Here is a 17327-nt window from a genome sequence, read left to right as displayed (position 1 = left end):
TTGTTCTCTGATGAGTCCACCTTTACTGTTTTCCCCACATCTGGGAGAGTTACGGTGTGGAGAAGCACCAAAGAAGCGTACCACCCAGACTGTTGCATGCCCAGAGTGAAGCATGGGGGTGGATCAGTGATGGTTTGGGCTGCCATATCATGGCATTCCCTTGGCCCGATACTTGTGCTAGATGGGCGTGTCACTGCCAAAGACTACTGAAGCATTCTTGAGGACCATGTGCATCCAATGGTTCAAACATTGTATCCTGAAGGCGGTGCCGTGTATCAGGATGACAGTGCACCAATACACACAGCAAGACTGGTGAAAGATTGGTTTGATGAACATGAAAGTGAAGTTGAACATCTCCCATGGCCTGCACAGTCACCAGATCTAAATATTATTGAGCCACTTTGGGGTGTTTTGGAGGAGCAAGTCAGGAAACGTTTTCCTCCACCAGTATCACGTAGTGACCTGGCCACTATCCTGTAAGAAGAATGGCTTAAAATCCCTCTGACCACTGTGCAGGACTTGTATGTCATTCCCAAGACGAGTTGACGCTGTATTGGCCGCAAAAGGAGGCCCTACACCATACTAATAAATTATTGTGGTCTAAAACCAGGTGTTTCAGTTTCATTGTCCAACCCCTGTAGGTGTAGTCATACCAGATGACTAAGAATCGTTTTGGTTTAGTTGGTAGATAACACCCCAAAAACTAAAGTGAGTCATTTAGCTTTAAAAAAAACCCAACTAATTCATACAAATTGTGTAAAAACAAATTTGCATTCAAAATGTTTTTTTCAGGATGAGACAGTTCCTTAATCCAATCTTATGTCATTTTCCGTGTATCGTGGTTGTTTTTGCCTTGATACACGGACAATGACAGTTATTTCCTTGGGACTCAGTTCTTTGATACAGTTTTATTATATTTTTGTCATGTAGTTGTTTCCACAGATTCTTTTCCATGACGAGGTCATGGTTGGCATAGAAAATGACTTTGGACTTGAGATGCTTCTCAACATAGTAGTTGGAGTATTTTTTGTAGTCTTCTGTTATGAATCCATATGCACTCACCTGAAGATATGAATGCAGTGAAAATGAATACATGACTTTCCTTTTTTCTATTAAAATAACAAGTCATATCAAATAATACCTCATTCATTCCAGGGAAAGAGTCCAGATCATCAGACAAGTTTTATTATCAGACAAAGATAATCAGAGTAAATACAAAAAGCAGTTTTTAATGTTAAAGAAGGTAAAAAACGTATCCCAAACAACCTGACCCTACGTGCCGCATTTGGTGGCAATAACTGCCATCAAGCATTTGTGATAACTGGAAATAAGTATTTTACGTTGCTGTAGAGTCAGTTTGGCCCACTCTTCTTTGCTGAATTGTTTTTTCAAGCTTAAACAGCCTATTTTAAGTCATGCCACAGCATCTTAATTGGATTTAGCTCCAGACTTTGACTAGACCCTCTATAAACTTTCCATTTTGCTTTGGATCATTGCCCTTCTGTATAACCCAATTGCTTTGGGCTTAAGGCTAGCAACTGAAGGCCAGACATTTTCCTGCAGCAGTTTCTGTACTGAATTCATGCTTCCATCAGTAACGAGAAGTCGTCCAGATTCTGAAACATCAAAGCAGCCCCAACCATCATACTACCACCACATTGTTTTACTGATGGTGTAATAATCTTTTTCTGCAGTGGTGCATTGGTTTTGCATGAGATGTAAGGGGACACACACCCCTTTGTCTCGTCACTCTACAGAATATTTTTCCAAAAGTTTTGGGCATCATCAAGATGTTTTTTTTGAGTTGGGTCTTTGTGTTACTTGTGGTCAGCAGTGGTGTTTGCCTTGGAACTCTTTTCAATATTTACTCACTCTCATTCCTATCTTTGAATCATAGACACTGACCTTAACTGAGGCAAGAAAGCCCTGTAGTGCTTTAGATGCTCTGGGTTCTATTATGACGTCCTGGATGGGATGATTATTTGGTCTTGGAGTAATTCTGGTAGGTTGGCCACTACTGGGAAGGTTCACCATTGTTCTATGTTTTCCCTATTTGTGGATAATGGCTCTCTGGAGTCCCAACGCCTTAGAAATGGTTTTGCAACTCTTTCCAGACTGATAGATGTCAGTGAATTTGTTTCTCATTGCGTGATGTGCAGCTTTTTGAAATCTTTTGGCCTACTTCAGGCAGGTTCTATTTAAGTATTTTCTTGGGTCTACAGGTCAGGCATTATACAGGCCAGGGTGTGGCTGGTAAAATTAAACAAAACTTGTGGTTTAACACAGAAGCAATTACGTTTTTTCACAGAATGAAGTTAGTTTGGATAGCTTTTTCCCTTAATAAATGAAATCATCAGTTGGAAACAGCTTTTTGTATTAACACAGCTTATCTTTGTCTTTAATTAAAATCTCTTTTTAGGGTCTGAAACATTTATGTGTGATAAACAGCAAATCTGAATAAATCTGCTTTGGGATAAATTGTTTTAACAGCACTGTAGTGGAGAAAATCCTACCAGCTGGACTATGAGAGGTTTATCTGATTCGCTATAATTAACAACATATTTGAACTCAACAAGACTACATGTTAAAAAATTTTGACCAGCTGCTTCAACAAAGTTAAACTTTAGGGCAGTTATTGCAACTTTTTAGGTTTTACATTTACCCCTGAAACAGGTTTGTGTGTTTTCAGCTCATCCATGCACTTCTAGTATTCTTTGGTCATCAAAGACTGAAAAAGTGAACAGCATGATAACAAAATACACTTACTTTGTCACAAGCATGCAGAGCCACAAACAGAGAAAACGCTCCATTGGTTGGTCGAACAATTGGCCAGTACCTTTTATTTAGATTATTTGATTTCAAAAATCTGTGGGCAGAAAGAAAGTTGAATGAAATAACAGCCTGTAAAAGAGGAAAATAATTTCTAGACATAATATTCACCAAAACCGTGCACCTGCTGCACCAATTTCAAGTTTTAAAAAGTTAAAATTAAACAATGGCCGCAATTGGCAAAACCTTACATGCAGTTAGCAAAATAGCAACCAAATATGTGCTCTACAAACACAAAATCAGCATCAGATTTCTTGCAAAACACAAAAGATTATTTTGCAATGAATGCATTTAAATTTTAGCCACTAAAAAGCACATTTTTTTTTTTTGCCTTTTCAGAGCACAAACATTTATCCAGTGACCTACGATTTATGAACCGACAGGTTAAAGATCCAGCAGGTGTCCAAACACGTAGGACCTTGGATCACAATCACATGATTGTATACATAAGCAAGGAATCTGACTTCGGCTTTGTTGTCTCACAGTGCACAGATATTAAGAATTCATATATAAACTTTAAAGGAAATAAAATAAAAGCTAAAGAAACATATACAGGGGTTGGACAATGAAACTGAAACACCTGGTTTTAGACCACAATAATTTATTAGTATGGTGTAGGGCCTCCTTTTGCAGCGTCAATTCGTCCTGGGAATGACATATACAAGTCCTGCACAGTGGTCAGAGGGATTTTAAGCCATTCTTCTTGCAGGATAGTGGCCAGGTCACTACGTGATACTGGTGGAGGAAAACGTTTCCTGACTCGCTCCTCCAAAACAACCCAAAGTGGCTCAATGAAATTTAGATCTGGTGACTGTGCAGACCATGGGAGATGTTCAACTTCACTTTCATGTTCATCAAACCAATCTTTCACCAGTCTTGCTGTGTGTATTGATGTATTGTCATCCTGATACACGGCACCGCCTTCATGATACAATGTTTGAACCATTGGATGCACATGGTCCTCAAGAATGGTTCGGTAGTCCTTGGCAGTGACGCGCCCATCTAGCACAAGTATTGGGCCAAGGGAACGCCATGATATGGCAGCCCAAACCATCACTGATCCACCCCCATGCTTCACTCTGGGCATGCAACAGTCTTGGTGGTATGCTTCTTTGGTGCTTCTCCACACCGTAACTCTCCCGGATGTGGGGAAAACAGTAAAGGTGGACTCATCAGAGAACAATACATGTTTCACATTGTCCACAGCCCAAGATTTGCGCTCCTTGCACCATTGAAACCAATGTTTGGCATTGGCATGAGTGACCAAAGGTTTGGCTATAGCAACCCGGCCGTGTATATTGACCCTGTGGAGCTCCCGACGGACAGTTCTGGTGGAAACAGGAGAGTTGAGGTGCACATTTAATTCTGCCGTGATTTGGGGGGCCGTGGTTTTATGTTTTTTGGATACAATTCAGGTTAGCAGCTGAACATCCCTTTCAGACAGCTTCCTCTTGTGTCCACAGTTAATCCTGTTGGATGTGGTTCGTCCTTCTTGGTGGTATGCAGACATTACCCTGGATACCGTGGCTCTTGATACATCACAAAGACTTGCTGTCTTGGTCACAGATGCGCCAGCAAGACGTGCACCAACAATTTATCCTCTTTTGAACTCTGGTATGTCACCCATAATGTTGTGTGCATTTCAATATTTTGAGCAAAACTGTGCTCTTACCCTGCTAATTGAACCTTCACACTCTGCTCTTACTGGTGCAATGTGCAATCAATGAAGACTGGCTACCAGGCTGGTCCAATTTAGCCATGAAACCTCCCACACTAAAATGACAGGTGTTTCAGTTTCATTGTCCAACCCCTGTATCTGTATGTACACCCAATATTTGTTCCTTTTTTTTTTAAAAGTGCAAATAAGCTTATTTGGTTTCAAAGTGGAGTAGCTGACTATTCATTGCGTTAAAGGTCAGTGAGTTTGCCAGTTTTCAGCAGAAAGGGAAGGACCAAAGATAAAGAAATGTGAAGCAAAGAGGAGGAGTGCACAGAACAACAGAATAAGATAAAAAAAAAGATGAACAAGTCACCATGTCATAGACCATGGAGCAACATTAAGGGAGCCTGGACTGAAAGTGAGACAGATCTCAGCTCAGCAGTTACATAGAGGTATCCATCAGAGGGACATTATGTCACAAACACCTGTAATAACTGCTTTCTGCATTTTATGCAGTATTCAACTGCCTCATTCGCCTTAGCCCATTCTTGTAACATTCTACACTAGGACAAATTTACTTTTATTCTACAGGATTGATGATCCAGAATGCAAATGTGGAAAGTACCCTACCACAACAAGAGAGCAATTCAAGAATATTGGCAAGCAGAAAACAAATTTAAACCACCTTTAGTTACTGTCATTTATGTTTGTTTTTACACAGAAAGGTTTACTCCACTTTCAAAACAAGGAAAACTGGAAAATCTTCTCTGATCCCTTGGTGACAGATCTGAGTAAATGTCAACTTTGTATTTCTGCTGGATTCCTCGCTTGCAGTAACCATGCAACAAACGTCAGAAAGCTAAATGTATTATGGGTTTTTCACATCAGTGTTTAAGCTGTTCAAAGAAGAGTGTCTGACATTCTGAACAATGTGTGTTTGAGATCAAGGCAAAAAAATTGAAAAAATGGAGGATATTGTTTACAAAAGTGTTTCATTTTGCAAAGAATCAGGGTGTTCTGATAATTGGGTGTGTGGTTGTGCTGAAGAAGTGATTTTTAAATAAAAGGCTTTGTGCCCAAGCATAACTGTAAGGTTCCTCAGAATATCTTCAGTGTGCTAAAACCCTATTATTCTTCCTGGACTCTCAGGTCATCATGTCAAAGATTATTGGTGGGCCCTAGCTCCAGATATTCAATTTGAAGAGATCAATCTTTATAACAAGTATTTCCTCTGTCTACTTGATGCATAGACACAATTGTCTTATATAAAAACCAGCTGTTATTAAGACAACCATTCTGTTAGAGCTTCATTTTTATTTTCTCGTATCGTGGTGTCTTTGATTTGCTGTTTTTATCCCTCTATTAGAAATTTCACTCATTTATATGCTTATTACAACCATGTTGCTTTGGTGTTTTATTCCTTGTCTTACTGTGAAGTACTTTAAGATTTTTATTTGTGAAAAGTAAAAATAAACTATTTTGCAAAAATACTACACTTTACTTACTTTGTTTTTACTGTTACATTTGTCCTTTCTCATAAAATATGGGGTTAAAGGGAGAACCAACAGAACAAGTGTCATCATCAATAATAATACAAATGACACTTTACTTCCTAATATGTCAAAGGTCACAATGAAATAATTATATATTTATTATTATAGGGACCGCAATTCAGAGTACGTTGCCACATTTATTATTATAGCAGTTATAGGTCACTATTAATTGAAGTATTTCTGATATAGTGTTGCGTTCTCAGGTTTAGAGTGACCAAAGCGCAGGCAAGAGCTTGGCAGCGGCATGTAAAAAATCTTCAGTTTAATTCCAAAGGTTTTACAAAAACAAAGCAAAAGCACTGCAGGTACAAAACAATAAATCAATATCCAAAGACTTACAGAAGTTGACTCTGCAGGATCATAGTTAAACTCATAACATAGTTGAGGTTAGGGAACGGGGTTGTGAACGGAAGGAACCAGCGAAAAACAATGAAAACCAGAGAGCTAATAAACAGAAGAGAGTGAGGTATGAACCAATGAGACACTGGGGCAGGTAATCAAATGAGAATGGACAACAGGTGTGAACCAGGCTGTAGAGAAACTGAGGGAGTAAGAATAATAGCTAAGGTGACCAAACTAGAAAAGGGAACGCGAGAAGAACTAGACTATGAAAACCAAACTAAAAGTAAGCACTGTAAAACAAAACTCAGAGAAACAGAACTAAGCGAAACTATGAACATAGATGGATAACCAAAGGAACATAAGAACATAGAAATAATAATTAACTAAAGTAAAACAGAAGAACACTACAACCTGAGAAACCCTAAGTACAAAAGTATACAAAACTAAACCGACACCGACTGAAAATAAACAGGGAATGAAGCAGAGAACATGAGGACTAAACTAAGTGTAACAAAACTTAAACAGTAACTAAAACTAACCAATAAGGAGGAACTGGAGGAATAGAGGTAAACTAGGGGAACTAACCTAGAGAATAATAATAATAATAATAATAAAAATCATAAGAAAACCATAGCAAGAAATAGGAAAGCAACCAAAAAAGGAACTAGAAGGGGAAGGAAGTAGAAGGAAATAAACAACCAAATATGAGTACAAAACCAAACTTAAGTCAAAACACAAAATCACAACAAAGTCCAACATGTCGCACCTCGACATATAGTAATTAGAGATCATAAATTTCAATATTTTTTAACAGATCACATCGGGCCCTTCTGTAATGGATAATCTTATTTAGTGGGAAACTGAGTAAGGAGTAGCAAAACACGTTTTTAAAAGTTTTTTAAAGCTCTTAATTTAAAACAGTTTAATCTCATAAAATTTATTTTCTTGCCATACAATTTGATACTTTTTAACTTACTTCTGGATATCTAAATAATGGCAATTTTCTATAGAGTATCTCACAATTTGTTTCAGAAATTTGCTGGTTCTTTTGAAGGCAGACATAAAATATTATTTTTCAAATTTATTTATTTTAATATTGGTTCATTGTTGGAAGCAGGAGCATTGCACAAACATCTGGGCCCTATATATAAGCTATCTTGGTAGGCTCCCTTGCTCACCTGACAAATATAATGTATTCCCTTTTTACAATCAATACAACTTTAATGTCTATATTGAGAAAATTGGCAGCATATTAAAAATAAAATGACCAGACTCCATTCAACCTGCAGAAAAACAGCTTTGATAGAACCTGAAGACATGGTAATCATAAATATTTGGATAGAGCTGTGTTGAAAAGGCTGACCTGTTTCTCACATATCGCAGGAAGTCCTGGTGCAGAACATAGAAGCGGGTCTCGTTGTACTGTCCTGAATAATAAGAACTTGCACTGGGAAATTGAAAACACAGAAGATGATGGTAAAGATGCATAAATTCGCCTCCCAGACGACTGATTTTGTATCCGATCAGTATGTCCCTTCAAATCCTTAAACTTTTATGACATTTTGTCAATTTACAACCACAAACCTTAACGCAATCTATTGGCATTTTATGGGATAGAGAAACCAACAGTTTGCATAATGGTGGAGTGGAAGGTCCATGGTTTCCAGATTTTCCTACAAGTAAAATCTGCAAAGTGTGGTTATCATTTGTATACAAGACCCCTGAATCAGTACATAGTAGAACCACCTTTTGCTGCAATTATGGCTGCAAGTCTTTTCAGGTATGTTTCTACCAGCTTTGTATATTTAGAAAATGAAAATTGTTCTTTTCTCCTTTGGAAAATAGCTCAAGGTTCATTCAGATTAAATGGAGAACATCTGTGTAAAATGTATTTTAAGACTAGGCGCAGATTCTTAATTTGACTGAATCAATGAACGGGGCCATTGTAGCTCTGGCTGTATGTTTAAGGTTGTTGTCATGCTAGAAGATGAACCTCTGTTCTAGTCTCAAGTATTTTACAGCTTTAACAGGTTTTCTCTGAGGATTGTCCTATATTTAGCTCCACCCATCTTCTAATGAACTCTGACCAGATTTCATGTCCTTGCTCAGGAAAAGCATTGCCACACCCTGATAATGCTACCACAGTGTTTCACTGTGGGCATGGTATGTTCCTTCACACATATTGTTTTGCATATAGACCAACATGTTTAATTTATTTTGTTGTATAAAAGCAAGCTTTGTGTGGATCTAATAGTTGTCCTGTTGATAAATTCTCACAGTTCCTTTGGGCCCTGGAGCACGTTCTAGCTCATTCTGGAGGATTCCAAGAAACACCTTGGAAGGGGCTGAAAATAGTCACTGGGAAGCTTCATCATCTTAGTTCCTCCTTGACCCAATCTGGAATGAGTTTAACAACTGATGGATAGATGGACATAGTATGCAATCTGGTCTCTGCCCCTATTTATATCTGTTGGCTCCATTAACATTCTCTGTACATACACTATTTTACCTAGAAAACCAATCAATCAGGAGACTCTGAGTGATGTTATTAATACACATAGACTACATTGATTAAGCAGTGGTTATAGGAACAATACGCTTTTTAGTGCATGGTCATGTTCTACAAGTTAACTGCTGCTGAGATGTCATAAAGAACTTGATATTCACCTTCTGTTGCGGTATGGACCAGAAGACACTTTCTTTCCTGTAATAACAGACTCGAGCCACTGGAAGTCCCTCAACCCCTCAGGAATCAGGACATATTTTATACCCTGTGAGGGATAAAAATCATTTTAAAAGTGTGTAAGAGGTATGGACAGTATTACTGTGATATTGCATTCATAGTACCTCCTCGTGTGGGGCAGATTTGTATCCGTATTTCTTTAATAAAATAAGTGATGTAGTGATTGAGTGGGCTGTGTGAACATACACTGATGTTCGGTTACCAACGTCTTCCTCATAGCCCTTTGTCACTGCACCATTCATCCTGTTACACAAACAAATCCGAGTGGTTAGACATTTACTTGTTAGGGTTTCAGCAACCCGAGTGACACTTTCTCCTTCCTCCTACCCTGCTAACAATTTCCCTTCTATTATCTACATTTGATGCTTTTTGTCTGGTCCATGGTGGCAGACTGGTAAGAAGATACAGTTAAACCTGTCCCCATATTTAAATTCTGACTGGAAGTAATATTAACATTTTGAATTGACCTAGCCAGAGTCCCCACGTGGATATGATACAGAATATGTGGAGAAAGCCAAAGATCAGGGTGTTGATAAGAAGGTCTTCCCAACCTCAAAGGCTTGAAAGGCAGAGTAATATCATGATAACACCAGTGGAAACATGCAAAATCTGCTAAATAGTGGATTGCGTAATGCCATCATAAAGAAAGGTCTTCAGCTGTGTCTTAAAACCATCAACCATCAGGCTTTATGTGAGCTCTGGTTAAAAGCCTTGCAGCTGAGTTTTGAACTATTTGAAGGCAGTCACACTCCATCCTATTAAAACAACTTATTAAAACAACAAAATACTATTACAATAATCTAGGCGTGAAGGTTTTAAACCATGAATAATCATCTCCAAATCACCATTTGAGCCAAAGTTTTTCAGGTTTAAAATATTATAGAGATGAAAGAGACAGCTTTTAATGAACTGTTTAAAGTGGCACAACATGGACGTAGCAGATTTAAACATAACCATATTTATGGGGTTTTTATGTAAATGTTACAAATGCAACCATGGAGACATGAAATGACCTTTGTAAAGCTACTTCTGAAAGCCCAACCAGAGTCTTTGAAAAACATGTTGTAACACCTTGGGTGCCTTTATATTTTTAGGATGATGGATGCCCCAGAGCTGTCAGTCTCAGAAATATGTTTGCTGGACATACAGACTTGGGTGGTTGTACAAGTTTAACAACTGTATTTATATTTTTAAATGTGGGAATATTGTTTTGTGCTTTTCTATTATCACCATTGTGGGGTAACAGTGAAAGTTTTGTTAACTGTGTTCTAAGCACATACATGGTCAGTACCAAGTACCAAGACAGATTATACCATTGATATTCAGCATTACTATTGCACATATTTTGTATATGGAAGACAGCATGTTTCAAATGTTTAACAAATTTGCCTCTAATACTAGAACCACCCATATTTCCTCATCCCCTTAAACTGTCAGAGGTGCCTTAGAAAAGATAAACATGACATTTAAAAAAGGCTATTTTTTAAAACGTCCTAGCTTAATAAATTCTGAATAGAATGAGACCTGATCAGCGACCCAGAAATATCTTATTATAAATAGCTACCTTAGGCTTAATGATTTAGATAGCTTTATGCACAAATACTGATCATCAATTCATGACAAAACTGACTCATGAGTTCATTTGTTATATTCAGATTTTGTCTTGCAGGAACCTGAATGCAATAGTAGGATTATGTTAGTATTAATGAGTCAACTCCTTCTGATTTCAAAGTTTTCACATTCCTCAAAGTACAGGCTGAGTTGGAGGAATAGCAACTATCTTTTAGTCAGACTTGTTGATTAATCCAAGGCCACTAAATAGTTACAATTCTTTCAAGTATCGAACCTTTAGTTTTTTCTTCCAAATTGCAAGCCACTAAAACTGTCTCTGTTTGTAGTTTTGTGTTGCTCACCTGGTCCTTACTCTGAATTCTTATCTGACTTAGGCGCCTTTTACAATGGCTCGATTTGGCCCTACTCGACTCCACTTGCCTCGCTTTGTGAGCTTTTCCATTACTGTTTTTTTCTGTACCGGTACCTACTATTTTGGTTCCTGCTCCTGAGCAGATACGATCGGGGCTGAGTTGGGACTACATGTGACGTAACCAGACTACTGTTCACTGATTGGCCATGGGACCAGGAGAAATGGGAAAGTTCAGAGTCTGACTAGGTTTCAGGGTTCATCATAGCACTGAAAAAGCACTAGTGAACGTCACCAATGATACTCTCATAGCATGTACACAAACTTGTTTGTGTACAGTACTTGTCCTTTTAGATCTCAGCTGTTAGATCATTTAAACCAGCACTAGGCTGGTTTAAATTATATTTTTCCAACAGATTCCAGTTTGCTCATGTAAATGTTCACACTCCAGGGTTACTTGTGATCACAGCAGGGTTCAGTGCTTGGGCCAATTGGTAAAATTATCAGACAGCATGGAATGCATTTCTACTGTTATGCTAATGATACTCTGCTATATTTAACTATAAATCCTGAAGAATCCAATCAGTTAGGTAGACTACAGGCATTTCTTGTCATTGAGGTGTTTAGGTTTTTATTTTCTTAAGTGTTTGTTTTCTGATTATTTCCTTTATCTTTTATTATTAAATTCTGCTTTCACCATGCTGCTTCCACGGTCCTGTCTGTATTTTGGTCCAGCGCCTACCTCACAACACATGACAATTTTGAAGACATAAAAACCTGAGTGACAAACATTTTCTGCTTTTAAATTCAGATTAGACAGAGATTGTCTTTGGACCTGAGTCTTAGTCAATCTTAGTCAACCTTAGTCAATCCCTTAATATGGATGGTATTAAACTGGCCTCTGGTAACAACGTAAAGAACCTTAGTGTCATTTTTGACCAGGACATACAATTTAAATCCCAAATAAACATGTTTCTACAACGTCCTTCATTCAACTTCATAAAATTCCAAAATTACAAGTATGGTTCCCAAGAGTGAATCAATAAAACTAGTCCATGCATTTGTTACTGCAAAGACTATTGTATTTCTTTACTATCACAAAATCTAGAAATTCATGTAAAGAATACAGCTTCTCTAAGACGATGCGCTGGGGGTTCTGATGAGAATTAAAGTGAGAGATTACATTTTTCTCATTTTAGGTTTTCTTCATTGGCTCCCTGTTAACTCATGTTACAAAATCTGCCACAAAATCAAAAAATTCCCATTAGATTACCAGTATCTGATTTTGTAAAAGCTTGACTTGCCAATACCAATGTTTGTCCAATCTGGATTTCTCTTTTAGAGTTATGCTGTATAACAAAAACTCAGAGGCAGTAGTGGTTTTTCATAGAGGCAACAAGGGCAGAGACACAATGCAGGATTATAAAGAGGGCACATAAAAATAAAGATGAAAAAAAAAAACACACAGATTTATATATTAAAGCTGGTACAATATTTAAATAAAATGATTATTTAATTAAAATTTTATAATGTAAAGAATATTATTTAAATTATATTACTTGGAACGACATAATAAAGAAAATTTATCTTTAATTAGACAATATTTATAGAGCCGTGTGGCTTTATGCTGTATTACAAAATAATATATTAAATTACTAATTAGCTTACACCAGTATTTTTTATTGTCAAGTTACAAATGCAATGAAAATGAGAAATAAACTATCGTGTGTGCATGAGCAATAAATAATTTATTCAAAATAGAAAACTAGATAAGATATGATAATAATCCGATTTATTTGATCATAAAGGTTCTGATAAGTTACAAAACGAACAAAAAAATGTTTTTGTCTTTGTTAAAATAAAATGTATTTCCAAAAAGATTGACGTAGAATTTTTGTGGCAGAGGTGTCGGTGTGGGAACGCAAGCAGTGCCCACCTGAGCCAGCATTCATGCAAGAACTGCCCCTACCTGGAGGCCCTGTTTGTGGTTGCAGCTGACTTTAATTTAGTATGTCCTGCAGGACACTCTCTCATGGTTCCTCCAGCATTTCACAATTGTCACACAAAGTGACAACACTTTTGACCAAGTATTCTAATCTTGCCACTATCTTGGAGCTTTAGATCTAATCTCTGTCATGCTGGTCCCTGGATGCTGCCCCTGGGTGGATTGGAAACCCCTTACAGTAAACTATTGTATAGCCTACTAAAGCTATACAGACTGACAGCTGCTCAGTAAGGGCGCAACAGTGTGGAACACTGTGAACCGATAGTTGCCATTATCACATTCTGGGTTTGGATCGGACGAAAGTGCAGATAAGAGCTTGGCAGCCGCATGACGAGAGAGAGGCTTCTCTCCAAAACGTAACATTATCCAGCATGTACAAACATGCTGGATTATATAGCGTGTCAGCAAGCTTCCTGCCAAACTGGAGGCTTGCAGAACTGAAAGATAACAAGACACTGCTACTGAAGCAACTCCAAAAAGGTTTTTAATACCCAAAATTTGATTTCTGAGCTGTTCTAACTGGACTTATTTGTTGGGCCACTTGTTTGCTGAATATGGGACCATTTGCACGTTGTTGGACGTCACTATGCCTTTCCAACGGCATCGGCCATTTTGTATCCAGGATAGTCCGTTCCTACAGATCCCGTTGAACATTGCAACTGATATGACGGGGCGTCCCAAGTCTGACGTCACAGGACGCTATATATGAAGGCACCCATTTTGAACATACGTTTTCAGCTGGAGACCGTGATACGGTCACCAACATTTGAAGCATCACCTGGAGAAGAGTCCCGAGTGGATTTCATTTATTCTCTCTCGTTGGCCAACGAAGAATTCATAACTGAGGTTTCTGGAATAAGAAGGCCAGAAATTTCACTTTGCCGATTGAAGACGTGAGTTTAACACGTAACTAAAAAACACGGAGTTTCGAGGAGACAAATCGCCACCGTGTTTTGTCCTAGTCTAGGACTGTGATGGTCAGATCATATTTTCCCTTTCGCCAAGGAGGCCAGAGGACGAAGATTGACCGCTTTTCCTGAAGTTAACTGTGGACGCACAGTAACTTCCAACTCCCCCACCCACCATTCGCTCGCAACTCCGCTCTGAAGGAATACGGCAACAAGTAAAACCCATCCTTTATTTTTTTCTTCTTTCTTAGAAAGTCTGGGCAGGGTAGAGGAGGTTTTAGTGCGATGAGACTTGCTATTTAATCTAATGTGTTCTGAATGATATGTGCATGTAACCTTTTTATTGAAACTTTGATGTGCCGTGTTGGATGCCTGGGAGCCGCTGTGCTACCAATGTTTGTGTGTGTTTTGTGGGGTTGTTGAACACCTGAGAGCAAGCGCAGGTGCGCTGTGAGACTGGACTGTTAAAATAACCTCATGGTGAAATTCCCCATTTTCTTTGTCTTCAACCTTACTGCTTGCTCGCTTGCCGCCAAAAGTTTTATAACTCTTTGTCTGCTCACCTCGCAGAGTTGGGGGAGGTTTTATGACTAAAACAGTGATTAGTTCACGGCTGATTAAACAGTGACATCTCTGGTAATAGTTACTAATTATTACTGAGTATTTAACGGTTGTAATTATCAAAGGCGTTGAGCCACAATTACAACACCAGAAGACATCTCTGGTCTCGATTCATAAATGAGGATTTCGGTTAAGAAATTAATTTTGTCAAATTATGATTTTTTATTATAATTATTGATAAAGATTAATCAATCAATAATCATAATTCCAACATAATGCACAGCTGTATTCAACTAATGAAACCACACTAGATTTCACTGAACCCCAGAATGAGAGTGCTGAACTATATAAACATTTGACCATGAAAGGGGCCTGAATGTAGTGGTTTGGATTGGTGAACAAATACATTTGGCAACTTATGTTATTTATCTATCTATAATTATGAACATACTACATCAACAAACCATCAGTTGTGTTAAAGGCTTTTATGCAGTGAAATAATTAACTCTGTCATCATCTATGACTGTGCGATTTAACCCCAGCTTACCTGTGGTAAAAACCTAAAAGAGACACACCTGTTTGGGGATTATCTTTGGTATTTCTATTTAACTGAATTTGCGTAACACTTGAAAGAACAAAGAATTCTGTAGCTTTACAAACCAAAACCTGCAAAAAACCTGTTTTGTTCTTTACTCAACTTTCCTCCAAGTTGATCTGTATCAACAACTTCCAACTAAGACATCTGTCAAAGCTTTTAAGATTCCTAAAAGCCACAAGAATGGCTTTACCTCTTTATAATTACAAACCTTGTATACCTGATTATTATAAACACTTGCAGGCTGTTAAATGTTTGAAATCCTAAGGTACAACCAACTCAACAAAAAAAGGTTTGGTCTCTTCTTTTCTTACCGAAAAACATAGTCATGAGCATCAATCTCGGCTCCCATTTTTGAGCCGTTCAGGATGCCTGCGGTTCCGACCACGGCACAGCGTACACAGCCATCCCCACCTGGTTTTGGGGGGAGCAGCGGTTCTTTTGGCTTTGGGATCAGCTTCACTACAGGCATTACATCTGCAAACAAAAATGAACATTCTTTTGGCAAATAATTTCCTTAATTTTACTGATGTCAGGAAAGTGGAAGAGGGCGGTTTTGGTAACTCCATTGATACGAGAGCTAAAAGATAAGTCCTACTTGAAAACAACTTTTTTGCATATTTGCTGGATACCAAAGCAATTTCACCATAAGTAAATGTTTCAATAAATGTTAGATATTTGCATTTTTAGGTTAAAAAAATACCTTAGTTTTACTTGATTCAGTACAAGAAAATTAGTAGATATCCAATGCATCATGTCTTTAAGACCCACCTGTTACTTCTGTACATAGTTACATTTATCAAATTAGATATCATATTTTCTGATAAGAGAGGCTAGGACCTTCTTACAGTGTCAGCAACTTGCAATTTAGTTAATGATTCATTTCAAGTATAAAAATTAGTCTAACACAAATTCATTTGACCCTGCCTCTTGCCCATGGACTGCTGGAGATAGGCACCAGCTCCCCCGTGACCCACTATGGAATAAGCGGTAGAAAATGACTGACTGACTGACAAATTCATCTGAACCCTAAACAACAAAAAAAACCTGATTTTATGAATGTACACGATGTATAATTAAGTATATCCAAGAAAACTGCAATCAGCATAAAATATATGATATGTAATATATAATATCCTTAATGGCAACTATGTGCCTGCTAATTTAACTCAGGAATCCTATGTTTGACATTACTTTCGAACAAACACCTACCATTATACTTCATTTCCATAAATCCAAAAGGGTTGTTAAAATGTGAAAGTCGGTTCCACTCTCTTATGTTAAGGTTTTCTTTGTGTAGAAACATGCGTATGTTGGGGAGGAAAGCTTTCTGGAATGTTTCATCCTTAGAGTTACGCAGAGACTGGTCACAAATCTAATTATAAAAAAAACAAATTCATGTAAGGCAGTTAAAAATAAAATGTAAAAATAAGCAGCTTGATCAGATAATCCTAACAAAATAAATAAATTTCTTATAGTGCTTACTGTGGGTCTTGGCAGAGCGTCCTGGTTATAAATATCCTCAAAACTCCACTGAGGAAGCATTTTGAAGAAACTTCTGTTCATGATGGGGATAGGACTCTCAACATGAGGGGTACTCACTGGATCAGGTTTTAGCAACTCTCTTTTTATCTCAGATAAATTATCAGCATCAAACAAGCAGTCTTGTGCCTTTGCTCTGTGGGTTCCTAATAAGGCTCTCTGGCTGTATTTCAGGTTTGACAAAATAGAAAAAAAAAAAAAAGATTTAGTATGATAAATAATGTTTCGATTATGTTTAAATTAATAAAAATTAACTATATCATAGGAGATAGTATTCAAAATGCAAAGTGTTCCATATAAAGTATTTTTGAATTGAATAAAAAGGAAAATGCTTACCACTTTTCTCTTGTTGAAACTGTCATTGACAAAATAAAAAGAGTAACGCTGCCCGATATTACCAGCATCAAAAAAAAAAAGATGACTGTCCGTTCTGCCATCTCCTAAGGAGGTAGAGATTTTGCTGGTAAACAGTTAAACACAGATAGAAATGCCACAACATACAGCACTTTGTGACTGGAATGAGACCTGAATTACACCTTTTAGTGTCAGACAAGCACTGCGAGAATAGTCGACGAAGGAATTTTCTTAACCTGACCTAAAGGGGTTGTCAAAGAAAGCACAGGCCAGACCTACAACAATTCTTTACAGAGGAAAAAAAAAACAGCAAC

General features: G+C 37.7%; 1 protein-coding gene across 1 annotated transcript; it reads right to left on the bottom strand.

Annotated features, from left to right (window-relative positions):
- Positions 1 to 521: 521 nt before the first annotated feature.
- Positions 522 to 17216, bottom strand: LOC124875472 (alpha-N-acetylgalactosaminide alpha-2,6-sialyltransferase 1-like). The gene is made up of 9 exons (XM_047377651.1): positions 16996 to 17216; positions 16603 to 16822; positions 16330 to 16492; positions 15432 to 15594; positions 9232 to 9370; positions 9052 to 9155; positions 7748 to 7831; positions 2767 to 2866; positions 522 to 1062 (listed from the first exon to the last, which is right to left on the bottom strand). Exons 1-9 carry the CDS (start codon positions 17094 to 17096, stop codon positions 823 to 825), a joined length of 1314 nt encoding a protein of 437 aa, XP_047233607.1. The 5' UTR covers positions 17097 to 17216; the 3' UTR covers positions 522 to 822.
- Between the last annotated feature and the right edge of the window lie 111 nt (positions 17217 to 17327).

The sequence above is a fragment of the Girardinichthys multiradiatus genome, chromosome 10 (assembly GCF_021462225.1).
Source record: "Girardinichthys multiradiatus isolate DD_20200921_A chromosome 10, DD_fGirMul_XY1, whole genome shotgun sequence".
NCBI classification, from domain to species: domain Eukaryota; kingdom Metazoa; phylum Chordata; class Actinopteri; order Cyprinodontiformes; family Goodeidae; genus Girardinichthys; species Girardinichthys multiradiatus.
This window is presented reverse-complemented; position numbering and strand designations above follow the sequence as displayed.

What these genes read in the sequence shown, in the direction of transcription:
- LOC124875472 (XM_047377651.1), bottom strand. Translation starts at nt 17,096, where the DNA reads ATGGCAGAACGGACAGTCATCTTTTTTTTTTTGATGCTGGTAATATCG. An exon ending in GTTTCAACAAGAGAAAAGTG is followed by an intron (nt 16,823 to 16,995) that starts GTAAGCATTTTC and finishes CCTGAAATACAG; the next exon opens with CCAGAGAGCCTTATTAGGAA. An exon ending in GGTCCATACCGCAACAGAAG is followed by an intron (nt 7,832 to 9,051) that starts GTGAATATCAAG and finishes TCAATTTCCCAG; the next exon opens with TGCAAGTTCTTATTATTCAG.